The sequence below is a fragment of the Pteropus alecto genome, unplaced genomic scaffold (assembly GCF_000325575.1).
Source record: "Pteropus alecto unplaced genomic scaffold, ASM32557v1 scaffold190, whole genome shotgun sequence".
Lineage (NCBI taxonomy): Eukaryota > Metazoa > Chordata > Mammalia > Chiroptera > Pteropodidae > Pteropus > Pteropus alecto.
This window is the reverse complement of record NW_006430462.1, coordinates 4,408,543-4,421,473: the sequence shown is the minus strand read 5'-3', so window position 1 is coordinate 4,421,473 and position 12,931 is coordinate 4,408,543. Positions and strand designations below refer to the sequence as shown.

Sequence of the window (12,931 nt, the reverse complement as noted above, 5' to 3'; positions counted from 1 at the left end):
CCCCGTTGTCGGCAGGACATGGCAGCACAGGAGGAGGGCCGCAGGAAGGAACTGGAGGCACAGGAGAAGCACAAGAAGCTCTTTGAAGGCCTGAAGTTCTTCCTGAACCGCGAAGTGCCACGTGAGGCCCTGGCTTTCATTATCAGGTAGGGAAGCCCACACACAGCACTGGCTCAGTCACACTATGGGCTGGGTCTTGCCCTGCCTGGAGCAGTCTTGGATGCCCACCAGTAACACTGGGATGGTGTCATTATCCACTTATTAGGGCTCTTGTGAAGATTCAACAAAATAGTGCGAAGAAAGTGCTCAGCATGCCCCGAGCACGCGGGAAGTGCTCATCACAGGGTCGCTGTCATCACTTTCTCACCAGCTTTGGGCAGAAGGTCTCCACCGGGTCAGCATTGGAGACATCAGTCAGATAGGGGATCTTGGGGTGGGGAGGGGACAGCCATTTCCCAGGAGGATGAGCTTGTGGGCCAGTAGGTCCCAGGGCAGGCACCTCATACCTGAATGTTCTTGTGGGCTCCCCCTGTGCCTGTAGGAGTTTTGGGGGAGACGTATCGTGGGACAAGTCTCTGTGCATCGGGGCCACCTACGACGTTACAGACTCCTGCATCACTCACCAGATTGTTGACCGGCCTGGGCAGCAGACCCCTGTCATCGGCAGGTAGGCTCCCATAGCCCTCATCTCTCTCTACCTGTTTGGGGTCTGGGTACAGACGTCTGTCTCAAGGCCCCTGTGGATACAGCGGGACCTCATGTGGCCCCTGTGACCTGTCTCTGCCGCCGCTCTGCACCAGGTACTACGTGCAGCCCCAGTGGGTGTTTGACTCTGTGAACGCTCGGCTCCTCCTCCCTGTGGCAGACTACTTCCCTGGGGTGCAGCTGCCCCCACACCTCTCGCCCTTCGTGTCGGAGAAGGAAGGCGATTACGTCCCTCCTGAGAAGCTGAAGCTGCTGGCCCTGCAGCGGGGAGAGCATCCAGGTGAGTGGGAGAGGCTGGGCCAGGCAGCAGGATGGGCAGGCTCCTTGGGGCTGGCTGTGGTCCCCTGCGTCTCAGCTGTTTCCAGTTTCCCTTCTTGGCTACAAAGGTGGCAAACTCCAGAGAACAGGGCAGCAGAGGCACAAAGCCCTTTAAACCCATCTTTGGAGTAACAGTTAGGAGAAAGGGACGTTTGTGTCCTATAATCAGGTGTTCCTGGATGTTCAGAGTAACTGGGCAGAAGAACAGTCTGAAAGTTGTCATTGAAGTTAACATAGGAGGCACAGAGCTCAGGAGAGGCCTTGAGTTGCCTCTGAAGGCACCTGGGGCTGTGAGGAGAGGTGCCAGAGTGGGACACAGTTGGGACAGCTCTGCACTGCTGGTGGGATGTCCCCAGAGTCAAAGATGGTGGTACCTGGTGCCAGTTCTCGCTTTGCCTTTGGAAGAACAGGGTCCCAGGGCATTCAAAAGTCATCGGCTATTTATAGGGGATTTGAATGAATCTGAAGAGGAGGAGGAGGGAGAGGAAGATAATGATGGTGATGAAGAAGGAGAAAATGAAGAGGAGGAAGAAGATGATGTGGAGGCTGGTTCGGAAAAGGAAGAAGAAGCCCGGCTGACAGCCCTGGAGGAGCAGAGGATAGAGGAAAAGGTACTGGAGAGCTGACTACAGGGCGGCCTGGGAAGCAGTCCCACTGGTCATCTTGGTGTCAGCCTTGGCCCACCCCTGGTATGGGTGGGTGTGGGGAGCTGCATCTATAACTGTCCACCCTGTGTTCCCAGAAACCCAGGGTGATGGCAGGCACTGTAAAGCTGGAGGATAAGCAGCGGCTGGCCCAGGAGGAGGAGAGTGAGGCCAAGCGCCTGGCCATCATGATGATGAAGAAGCGGGAGAAGTACCTCTACAACAAGATCATGTTTGGCAAGAGGCGCAAAATCCGTGAGGTAAGTCCCTGCCACCTGCCTGAGACTCCAGGTGTGGCCACCAGATGTGGCCACATAGGTGAACTTTGAGTCCAGCTGTCTCTCTTCTGGGCAGACTCAGGGCCCTGTTCTAGCCTTTTTCTGAAGTTGCCTGCCTGGCCCAGCCCCCATCCAGGCCAGCGTGGGCATCTTGGCATCAGTAGCTCTCAACTGGGCTTTCTGCAGGACTTCTGTCTCCTTCCTACACCTGGCTGTTTTTGAGTCTGCTGGTATCTGGGGACAGAGCTGTACTAGCAGACTCAGGATCCTCTTATGAAGGATCACTTAATTGGTAGGAGGGTCCGTGGGAGGTTTTAGTTAAGCATCTCTCTATTTTATTTCCTCTTGTTCACAAAACCACACTGTAAAACAAACAAAAGTTCCGTGCACATCAGCACTTTGCAATGGATATAGTAATAGCCCCCAGGTTTCTTTTATGTGTGTTAGAACACATTATTTTGGGTGTATCGGACTACAAAAGATTGTTTTCTAGTGCTTTTCATTTAACTATAGCATGAACGTTATACAATATGTAGCCTGTTTCTTGCTGGTTGGATTAGATTTTCCGTTTTCAGTCATTCTTAGAAAAAAACCTTGAGCTGTCCTTGCCTGCTAGCTGCAGGGTTAATTCTTAGGAGTGTAATTGCTGAATTGAAAGGCCTACCTGTTGTGTAATAGATATTGCCAGATGGTCCTGGGGGAAAGACCTTTTCAACTTGACTCTTCCCCAGCAGCTGCTACTCAGCTTTCCCAAGGGGAGGGGGCAGATGGGGCAGTTGCCTCCAGCTGTGGGAGCCAGGGATTTTCCTAACTTGTGGACCTATGAAATAATAGAGTTTTAAAGGCAAAGGCGAAGGCTTGTTTCCTCATCTGTTCGATTTGTTTTTCCCCATGGTAATTGCCTGTTACTTCTCTGGAGCCCCTGTTTTTAAGGGATAGCCTCAAGAGAAGGGGGAAGCCCCTTTCCCCGCTCACCTCTTCCATCCCCATCACAGCCTGACCACCCCCTTTTTCCTCATAGGCCAACAAACTGGCAGAGAAGCGGAAAGCCCACGATGAGGCCATAAGGTCTGAGAAGAAGGCCAAGAAGACAAGGCCAGTGTGAGTGGTGGCAGCCTCTTGATGAGCGAGGCCAGCTCCTGGCAGTTGGACTTGGCACAAGCAGGCCAGAGGACCCAGGCTTGGTGGCAGACTGGAGTCCTAGAGTGTCTTCTGTTTTCATCCTCCTCCTCCTCCCCCTGCCAGCCCTGGCTTCCTTTCATGCTCTCTGGCTGGGCCCGTGGGCTGTCCTGGGCTCCCTTGGATGGAACTCTGCTGGTGGCTGGGCAGAGAAGAGGCCACTGTGCCCAGCCTGACTCTGTCTCCTAAGAGTCAGCGACATGGGGGAGCAGGGTCCCAACCAGCGCTTCACCAGCCACTCCCGTGCACCCTGGCTTTCCGCAGTCCCCTCTCGCCCCACACCACACACATATGGTTGGACCCATGATTCTCCTGGCGCTGTGAGGTGGAAGAGGGTAGGGAACCATTTGTTATTAAATGGCTAGAGTTTTGCAGCCAATTATATTCTGTTCATGAGCCTTCTTGGAGTTGGAGAAGGGCACCTAATGCCCTGTGCTCCAGGCTGGACCAGCCTGGGTATTTACCGAGATGGGCCTGACTGGTCACTGCTCAGTGCTGTCTGGATGTCCAAGGACCCCTTTGGGTGCCAGAAGATAGGTGCAGTGGTTCTGGGCTTGGGCTCTGAAGTCAGTCTGCCCTGGGTTCACAGTCCAGCCCAGATACGTTTCCTCTGTGGACCTGCTTCCTCGTGTCTAAATTAGGGGTAGAAATTCTGAAAGCTGCCTCCCAGTGATGTGTGAAGGTGTTCGTGATAATGTTATGCAGACTCCCATAGTGTCAGGTGTCTAGTAAAATGCTCAGTAAACAGCTGTGACTGTCGTCACTTCTGCTTGTCAGCCCAGAAGGTAAGAGCCAGTGTCTGAAGGATCTGGGGTGTCTGAGTTGAGGGTACCAAGCTTTACCTGTGGGTTCCTCAGGAGGACCTTCGACTAATTCTCAATGTGGATGTTACCAGCAGCCTGACTTATCACCCTTGCTAGATTATCCTCACAGCATCCCACCTAACCCAGGCAGTGTCCTTGCTGGGGCCCAAGGGGACAAGCCCTTACCTGGGACTGCTGGTGCTTCATGGCAGAGCTAGGGCCAGAAGCCAGGGCTGGGGCCCCAGGGGACAAGCCCTTACCTGGGACTGCTGGTGCTTCATGGCAGAGCTAGGGCCAGAAGCCAGGGCTTAAGATGGTCACAGCCCCTCCCAAGTCGGGCAGGAAGTTTCTGAATAGCTTCCCCCAGGGTGCCCCAATGGGCTCACAGCTGTCAGGATCAGGGGCCAGGGCAGAGAAGTATGGTTTTGGTACTGGGCTCTACCTTCCCCAAATTGCATGTGAGGACCTTGCCCCTCACTGTACCCAGGTTCTGTAGACATTTCCTGGGCAATGGCTGCAGGCCCAATCCGTGTAAAAGGAAGGCAAGAGCTTGGGCAGGGTCTGACCGAGGGAGCAGGGAACCCAGGGCCGCTGTGTAGGCTGGACCTTGCTGTGGGTGTAGGAGAGGGCTATGTTCCCCTCTGGCATTCTCATGGTGGTGAGGAGGGACCACAGAGGCAGAGACAGGGTCAAGTCCTCTAGAGCCAAAGTCTGCCTGGGTGCGTGTGCATCCCAGGGCCATGGCAGGGGTGCCAGGGCAAGGCTGGAGAGCAGGCTCATCAGATATGGAAAAATCTGGCAGCCGTGCTGATGTGGAATTTTCTCCATTCCAGAGTCGCCCAGTAATGGCGGGGGCAGTGGGGCTCTGATATGGCCCATGTCCCACTGGGTGGCCAGCTATCTTTGCACTGCCCACAGCTGGAGCTGAGCATTCCCCACTCCAGGCGGGCATCAGTCTCCATCCTTGGTCCTCTGGGGTGAAGGAAGGAAGCCCAGGACTGGAAAAGGGTGGATCCTCTAAGGGGCACCTGCATCCATCCTGATGGTGCTGTGCTCAGCCCTGATGGGTGCCCTGGAGAGGTGGGGTCAGCTGAGACCTCCAAGTGGCTGACCAGTTGGAGATGGGTCCCTTGCCTGAGCTTCCCTGGGAAATTTTGGCAATCCCCCCACCCCCCATATCCACATTTTGAAAAGCAAAAGCGTATGTCCCCAGCTTGCACTGCCTTTGGAGCGGGGGACCACACCTTCCATTGGATCTTCAGGGCTCTAGAGCCCCCAATAAAAGTTTAGCAACTACTCTAGCCGCTTCCGTTTTCTCAGAGCTGGGCTTTCCTCACCACCACCACGCCATCCCATTTCCCAGGCACCCTCGAATCCCCGGAGCTCGGCTGAGCCTCAGGGTCCGGCGGTGGGACAATGGCCCCGTTGGCGTTTCAGAGACAAACGCGCCTTGTTGGGCCGCCGGCGGGGGCGCGGCGCAGCCCCGGACGCACTGAATGTGGCTTCTGTACGTTCTGGGAGCGCGGAGGAGCCGGGAGGGGCCCATGGCCCCGGGCGCCCATTGGCCACGGTACTGGGGGCGGGGCGAAGCTGGTGGCCGCACCTGGCCCGAGCGGGCGCAGCAGCCGGGGCTACGGCGGCGGGGGCGGGGTGGCAGCATGGTCCAGGCCCGGTGGAGCCGGGGGCTCGGGCGGGTACGCCCCGCCGCCTAGTAAGCGCCCGGGCGCTGCAGCCCGGGCCGAGCCAGCAAGTCAAGCCCGAAGAGGACGGGGACAAGGTATGCCCTAGGGACCCAGCACCCACTGCCAGCTGGTGTCCTGCCTCAGTCTGCCCCTTTGGGTCCTGACCCGAACTAACCCACCCTCCAAATTGGGATTGTGCAAGTCAGTCAGACTCTCAGACCTAGGTGGTATGGGGGGAGTCCCACACTACAGCTCCAGGGTTTGGCTAACCGCAGGTGGATGGGCAGGCTGGGGCCAGGAAGGGCACAGGTTGGTGCTCACTCTGCTTTTGGTTTCTTCCCCAGGGTCACCATTTCCAGGGGTTTCCCAGTCCTTGGATTTGGGCTGGGCTGGACCTGCAAGTCTGTTAATGATTAATCTTGGACACAGCAGCCTGTGTTCTGGGAGTGGGGAGGCAGGAATCTCCCCTCTTCCCACCACCCCTCCCCCAGAAGGGGGACCAGAGTAAGGGACAGATACCCTCTGCTTGGAGAAGGCCTTGTCCTGTACCACAGAGCGGGCAAGACCACCACGGAGAGGCTTGTGGGAATGGGACAAACTCTGGTATCCAGGAAGGGTCCCCTAGGAAATCCAACAGTTCCCCTGTTTCCTGGACCAGTGCTCAGGAAGGAGGACCAGCTTGGACTGCCCCCTGCATACCAAGCCAGCACTTTGGTAACTGCACCTAGCAAGACTGTGGTCCCTTCCTAATGGGACCCTGCACACACACCTGCCTAAAGCAGGAGAGGTAATGGGTGCACATCTGGCTGTAGTAATGCACACCAGTGGGTGGGAGGGAGGTAGGGAGGGAGGGTGGCCTGACATCTGATGCCTGGGTTGCCGAGGTGACAGGCGCCATGGAAATCCTCAGAAGGACAATCCACCTGGGAGAATCCATCCTCTTCCTTTACCAAGGGGGTGACCTGAGGCCCAGAGAGTGTAAGGCTGCGGGCAGGCCTGGGCCAGAGTAGCCCCTGAGCTGCTGTGCTGTACCTTGCCCTGCAAAAGAGGTGTCGTTACTGTTCTTATTATCCTAATGGGGAAACTGAGGCTCAGGGAGATTCAGGGACTTACCCAAAGTCACATAGTTCAAAGGTGGCTGCAAATCATAGGAGTCTTGCCCTGGCCTGCATCTCAGGACCCCAGCCCTGCTCAAGACATCTATGTCCCTCTGGGGTCCTAGCTTCTTGGATCTGCCTGGGCTGCCTAAAACCCCCAGCTCTGGACCCCACCCCCCTTGCCTCCCTAGCGCCCAGCTCTGCCTGACACTTCGGGGGGTGAGCAGGCTGCTACTCTGGGAGCAGAGACAACAGAGCCCTGTTCCCAGCTGCCACCTCGGGCAGCTTTATTCCCTGCTTCTCTCTCAGGCAAACTGCTGCCTGAAGGAAGCTGCCTGTGGACAAAGAAGCCTTCCTGCTTCCTGTGTATTCCCTTGTCCTATGGGCATGAGTCTGATGTTTGAGAGCTTGGGTCTAATGTCCTCGTGTCACTCCGCAAGGGAAGAGTGTGTCGTCCCCTATGGTCCCTCCCTCTCTCTGGGGTCTAGGGACTGAGTATGCCACCCTGGTGAAAGTGGCAATGATTAACTGGGAGAATGATGCACAGATGATGGAATTCCAGGTATGGCAGCAGGCTCTTGAAGGGCTTCTTGCTTTGCTTTGACTGGTTGAGTAACATGGACAAGCCCTGTTAAGGAGCTTTATCCTACTTCAGAAAAGGAAGGCAGGACAGAGCAGAGGTACCCATGGAGATCAGTGGGCTGGGAGCTGATAGAATTGCCAGGTGAGAAGTGTTGTTCTGGAGGAAGTGGGGTCCCAGAGAATACCTTCTTTCTCTCTTGCCAGTTCCAGGGCAGCGATGAGGTATGGCTTGGGCACCCCCACACCTGGTCACAGTGATGTCCTGACTTGCTATAGGACCTTATGCGAATTCTTCCCTATCTGTGTCTCACTTTCCTTAGATGTGACATCTGGGGTTTAGGGAACTTGGGTCTGGAGCCTGGGAAATATGGGTGCTCGGATGGGGAGGGTGGACTTCCAGGAGTCTGCACTGGTGGGTCCTGCTTCTCCTGGCAGGAGGCTCTAGAAGGGTCATGATAATGATCCGAGGTACATGCAAAGGGCTCTGCATGCCTCATTTCATTTGATCCTCACAGCAAGCCCTTGAGCGGGTTGCAGTATCCCCAGGTTTTAGGAAACCAGTGCTCGGAGAGGGGGAGTCACTTGCCCAAGGTTGCCCACCTGGGGAGTGGTGGAGCAGGGGTATAGAGCATCTCAACCCCTCCAGGAGTGAGCAGAGTAGACAGATCCAGGGCATGGTGCATAGCAAGTGCTCAGCACCTTTTAAAAACCTTTTATACTGTTGCATGTTTTTATGCAAACAAGTGCATGATATTTCTTTAAAAAAACATTTCAGTCATGCTAGAAGGTATAAAGAATGATATTACCAGCTCCCACATACCTCCAGGGTTCTCAGTAATTTTGGAACTAATAAAGAAGTGTCTGACTTCTTAGTTAACCTGTGTTTTGCCACTCTGCAATTAGAGCTGCTTTGGGGTGACTCGGATCTGCCGTCAGGAAAGCTGGTGATTTTGCCCAGAAGAGGCGGTGTAGCAGAAAGAGCTATGAGCTTGCTCCTGGTTCTGGTTTTGACATTTAGTCCCTTCATAATGTTTTGAGCTTGAGTTTCCTTCCTTGCCACATGGGCTAAGAGATGACACTGGGAGGGAATGTTGAGGTCGCAGGTGTGGTTGCTATTTGAAATGGTAGATAGAGATGACTCTGCAAGATCAAAAATTGCTTTCTGAACATTGACCTCTTCTCAGTCAACTGGCTGGCCTTGTACCCAGCTGGCAGCCATTCTTCCAGTCAAGGAAGAAGTAGGAGCAAGACGTTAGGGCTGACAGTTTGGATGTGGTCCTGGGAGCCAGCAAGTTGGGGTTCAGCTGAAGTGCCCCTCTGGGTGAGATTCCCCATCTCTACTCCAGCACCCTACTCCAGAGGGGCTCAGAGTGAGGAAGCTTCTGGATCCTTGCAAGTCACTACCCTAAGCACTCCTGGATGGAGGGCCAGTCTCTCCTATCTGCACCTTCAACTGTGCAGCCCACACTTCTCAGCTTCTCTGTCCTAGGCCTCTGCTGCCTCTTCCCCACTTTAGGACACTGAGGTTCAGAGAGGGCAGCATGCCTGCCATGGTCACACAGTGAGACTGGGCATGTTTCGAACTAGCCACTTTTCCCTCCTCCTCCAACCAGACTGCAGTTTTTCAAAATGAAAATACCTTTATTTTTTATTTTAATTTTTTTACCCAAAGTAATACAGATACAGATTCTTTGTAAAGAAAAATTATATATGTGTGTGTATGTGTATGTATGTGTGTACATGATATGTGTATATATATATTTTTCACTTCACTATATATTGTGGACATCATTTCAATGACTACATAATAGATCACAGGTAAATATCACATAAAATTTTTAACCATCCCCTACTGTTGGACATTTAGGTTGTTTCTAAATTTCCCCTTTGCTAAATAATACTGTAGTAAACATTTTTGTGCCCTATCTCAGATCTCTTTTTAGATTATCTTCTTTGAACAAATTCCCACAGGTGAAATTGCTGGGTCCGAGGATGGGTACTTTTAGAACTGTAGTAGTTGCTGTCAAATAGGCATTCCAAGCACTGTAGGGAGAATCTTTTTGCCCCACTCTCAAAGTCTAATCCGGTATCCCCATGAGATTTCCTCCACCAAAGGAAACTGTGCTAGGACACCCTCACCCCACCGCCTTCTCTGCCAGGACCCCGTTCCTATGTGCGCACACTGGGTAAACAGCACGGGTGCCCGTCAGTCAGAGAATGGTTCATGGGGAGCAGTGGTTCCACAGGCTGTTCTGCAGTCAGTGGTTTTGGAGGCACTTTATCTTCATCTCCTTGACGGGCGGAGCGGGGTGGGGGTTGCTCTTCCCCTTCCTATTCCCATAAGTGCAAAGTTATTCTTCCTCAGCCTTTCCCCAGTGACTCCATCTGCTCCTCTGCCCTCAATTCCCACCTCTGTGATCATGGTCTCCAATCACTGTCTTCTGAGATTTCCTTCTTGTGCTCCAGGCAGGGGATCCTACTGTGCTTTGCACATTCTGCAAGCATCCCACACATTGCCCAGACTCAATGAGTTCTCAACTGAAACTGACATTGCCCACTCAAGCCCATACTAAACTTTCCCCCAACTTGGTCTCCCCCACTCAGGGGACTAGATGCACCCCAACCAATCACCCCAACAGGAATTTCCTTCCCCTCCTTTACATCCTATCACCAACAAATGCTGCCCATGCCATACAGATGGTTTCAGTCCATTCCCAGCCTTCTCCTTGGTCCAGGTCATTTCACACCTAGACAGCTGTAACAATCATCTTCGAGGTCTGCCTGCTTCTCCTATTTCTTCTCCATTCATTTTCCATCTAGCAGCCAGCCTGATGGGAATCTCATCTCCTCACTCCTCTGCTGAAGACCCTCCCAGGGCCCTCCATTGCCCACAGGACCCAAGCCAGATTCCTTAACATGCTTCTTGAGGCCTTGCATGTTCTGCCTGCCCCTGCCACCTTCCTGGCTGGGCCTCTAGTTTTCCCTGCCCATTCCCCAACTACTGACATGCACACATACTGAACACTCCAGCCAGGCTAAACATTTGTTAGGTTCTCGATTGCCCTGGGCCTTTGCATATATACTTGCCCAGCTCATTCTAGGATAACAGGTGCATTAGTTAATGCCCACTGCTGTAATAGACAAGCCCCAAGTTTGAAAGGCTTAACTCAATGTCAGTTTAGTTGTTCTTTTCATGAAATCCAATCAGGTATTTGGTGAACGGTGATGCTGAGACTCAGGCTCCTCCCATCTCCTGGCCCCACCCACTTTCAGATCCTTAGATACCATCCCCATTCATTCAGCAAAAAGAAAAGGAGTCCACAGAGAAGGCCTGCGCACTTAACTTCATCAGCTGTCATTCTGCTCCCATTACATTGGCCGGAATTCAGTCACCTGACACTGAACTGCAAGGGAGGATGGGAAACATAGTTTAGCTGTGTACCCAGGGAGAAAAGGGAACTAACTGCCTTTGGAAATCGGAAAACATACAGAAGCTTCTGCCACCAGAGCGTCTTACCCCAGGGAGCCTCCCTGACCATGTCCCTCCCATCCCCAGGCTGGATCAGGTGTTTTCTCCGTGCTCCAGCAAGCTCGGCCAGTGTTCCTCCATCATAGCAGCCTTTTTCTCCTCTCAGTGGGAGCCCTGAGCTCAGAGCATTGGGCATCTTGAACCTCAGTTCTGGGCACAGTGCAGGTGCTGTGAACAGATCAATTTGAAACTCATCGTGGTCACAAAACAATGTCCACAATCTATTGATATGTAAAAAAAAAAAAAAAAAGCAAGTTGAAAACAAAATATACTCTCCAAAAGGGAACCCTCCCATCATCTATATGCACATAGAGACAAAAAAATATGAGGAGGCTTATGCTAAAGCTTTAAGGGTCATGACTTCTGTAGATGGAGCTCTTTTTATTGTCTCCTTTATTTTTTCTGTAATTGTCTAAATTTTTTTTTCAGTGACCATGGACTGTTTTTATAATTTAAAAATATTTTTGTTGTTGGGAGGAGCACCAGCTAGAGCTGATGTCACTGATAACTCTGGAAAGAGACCCCTCAGGCAGGGCTGGAGGCACAGGTTCTTCCATCGATGCTCCTTACTCTGGAAAGCTTTGCTTCACGTGGCTCTTCTTAACCCCACCCATGAGCTCACCTCTTGCTTGAGAGCCTGAGCTTCACTCTCACCTGGGTGAGGTTCTTAACCCCATGTGACATTGGGCTTGTCACTTCTCCTTGAGCCTCAGCTCTCTCCCCTGTAAAGGAGCGTTGACAACAGGACTTTCTGAGGTGATTGCGAGGGCGCGTGATGCACAGGAAGTCCTGAGCACAGGACTGGTCTCTGTTTAGACCAGAATCCATGCTCATAAATGACCATCCTGGCTCTTTGATGCCAGCTCTGCCCGGATTCACCCCAGAAAAAAATGAAACAACTCTACCTCATGCCTGAACCTGATCCAGGACTCAGACTGGGATTCTGGGCCACTCCTGTGCCCATATAAGCTCTGGTATTTCATGGGTGTTTGGGGGCTGCTCCCAGGCTAAGTGGAGCTTTGGGGGGATGAGTGCTCGCATTAGATGCCTGCTGCTTCTTGGGAGGGGCTAGCAGTGGTTCAATCTGTAAAAGTGCTCAATGTGTGATAAATGACTGTCACAATAATGATTATTATTAATTGATGGTGACACCTGGGTACTTAGAGCCCAGTGCCTGGGCTTTGGTGACGGCTTTGGGCATCAGTGCAGAAGGAAGGATGTTGCTGGGGGAACTTTCCTGGGCACCCTCTGTCCATGAGCAAGGCTGAGAGAAGACAGACCCTAACCTGGCTAAGAGCAGGGTGGGAGAGATTCTAGCACCTGGGCTGAGCCTGAGGGCCTCTGGGGTATAGGGCCAGGCTCCCTGGAACTGCCTCTTCCTACTGAGGCCTTGGGAAGGATCAGCATTTCTGATTTATCCTAAATCCCTTCAGGCTAGTCCAAGGTGACCTGTGCCACCATCCCTCACACAGAGGTGGAAGCAGGACAGGCAGGATTCTGTACTGTGCCTCTTTGATGAAGGACTTGGAGTTCAGAGAGGCGAAATCTCATCAGACACATTCTCCCAGCCCTGGTCAGGCGCTCCCCTCTAAGAGGCCTTCCAGGCTGAGTTGTTCGCTCTCTGGGCTCCCCCAGATTTTAGACAAATCTTGGTCTCTCATTGTGTCTTAGCCTCTTTAAGCCCTGGCAAGTCCACATTTGGACTATGTCTGGCTGTCTGCCCTCTGTTAACTGTGTGACCGTGGACAGGTGAGTTCACCTCTCAGCCTTGTTTTCTTTACCTAGAGAGTGGGCTAATGATGGTCCTTGACGCACAGGACAGTGTTAAATAAGATGTGTTTCAAAGAGCGATTAGCCTCCCTGCCCAACTGCCTCCCTGTCCTTCCTATAGCCTTTGAGCCTGTCCCAGGCTTTCTGCAGGGTCCTGGCTGCTGAGGTCTAGAGAGGGTCAGTGACCACCTAGAGGGCAGAGGGCCAGGGCAGCACCTGCAAGGTACAAGTACATGCCACCTGCTATCCCCAGGGAGGGAACTCATGAATATTCACACCGTCTGGAGCATGAGGGAGCCAGCCAGCATATTGCTGGGTGTCATTGGAGCGTTCTTGTTTCCCAG

General features: G+C 53.0%; 2 protein-coding genes across 2 annotated transcripts in view; both read left to right on the top strand.

Annotated features, from left to right (window-relative positions):
• PES1 (pescadillo ribosomal biogenesis factor 1) overlaps window positions 1-5,223 on the top strand; it is a 19,587-nt gene extending 14,364 nt beyond the window's left edge. The window contains exons 12-15 of the mRNA XM_006904915.3: window positions 801-985; window positions 1,471-1,634; window positions 1,766-1,927; window positions 2,967-5,223. Coding sequence (XP_006904977.1) covers window positions 801-985; window positions 1,471-1,634; window positions 1,766-1,927; window positions 2,967-3,050 — 595 coding nt within the window. The 3' untranslated portion in view covers window positions 3,051-5,223. The remainder of the gene's footprint in view (window positions 1-800; window positions 986-1,470; window positions 1,635-1,765; window positions 1,928-2,966) is intronic.
• A 356-nt stretch (window positions 5,224-5,579) lies between these two features.
• Window positions 5,580-12,931, top strand: part of GAL3ST1 (galactose-3-O-sulfotransferase 1) — a 14,328-nt gene continuing 6,976 nt past the window's right edge. The window contains exon 1 of the mRNA XM_015590709.2: window positions 5,580-5,704. The gene's annotated coding sequence lies outside the window, so the exon portion shown is untranslated. The remainder of the gene's footprint in view (window positions 5,705-12,931) is intronic.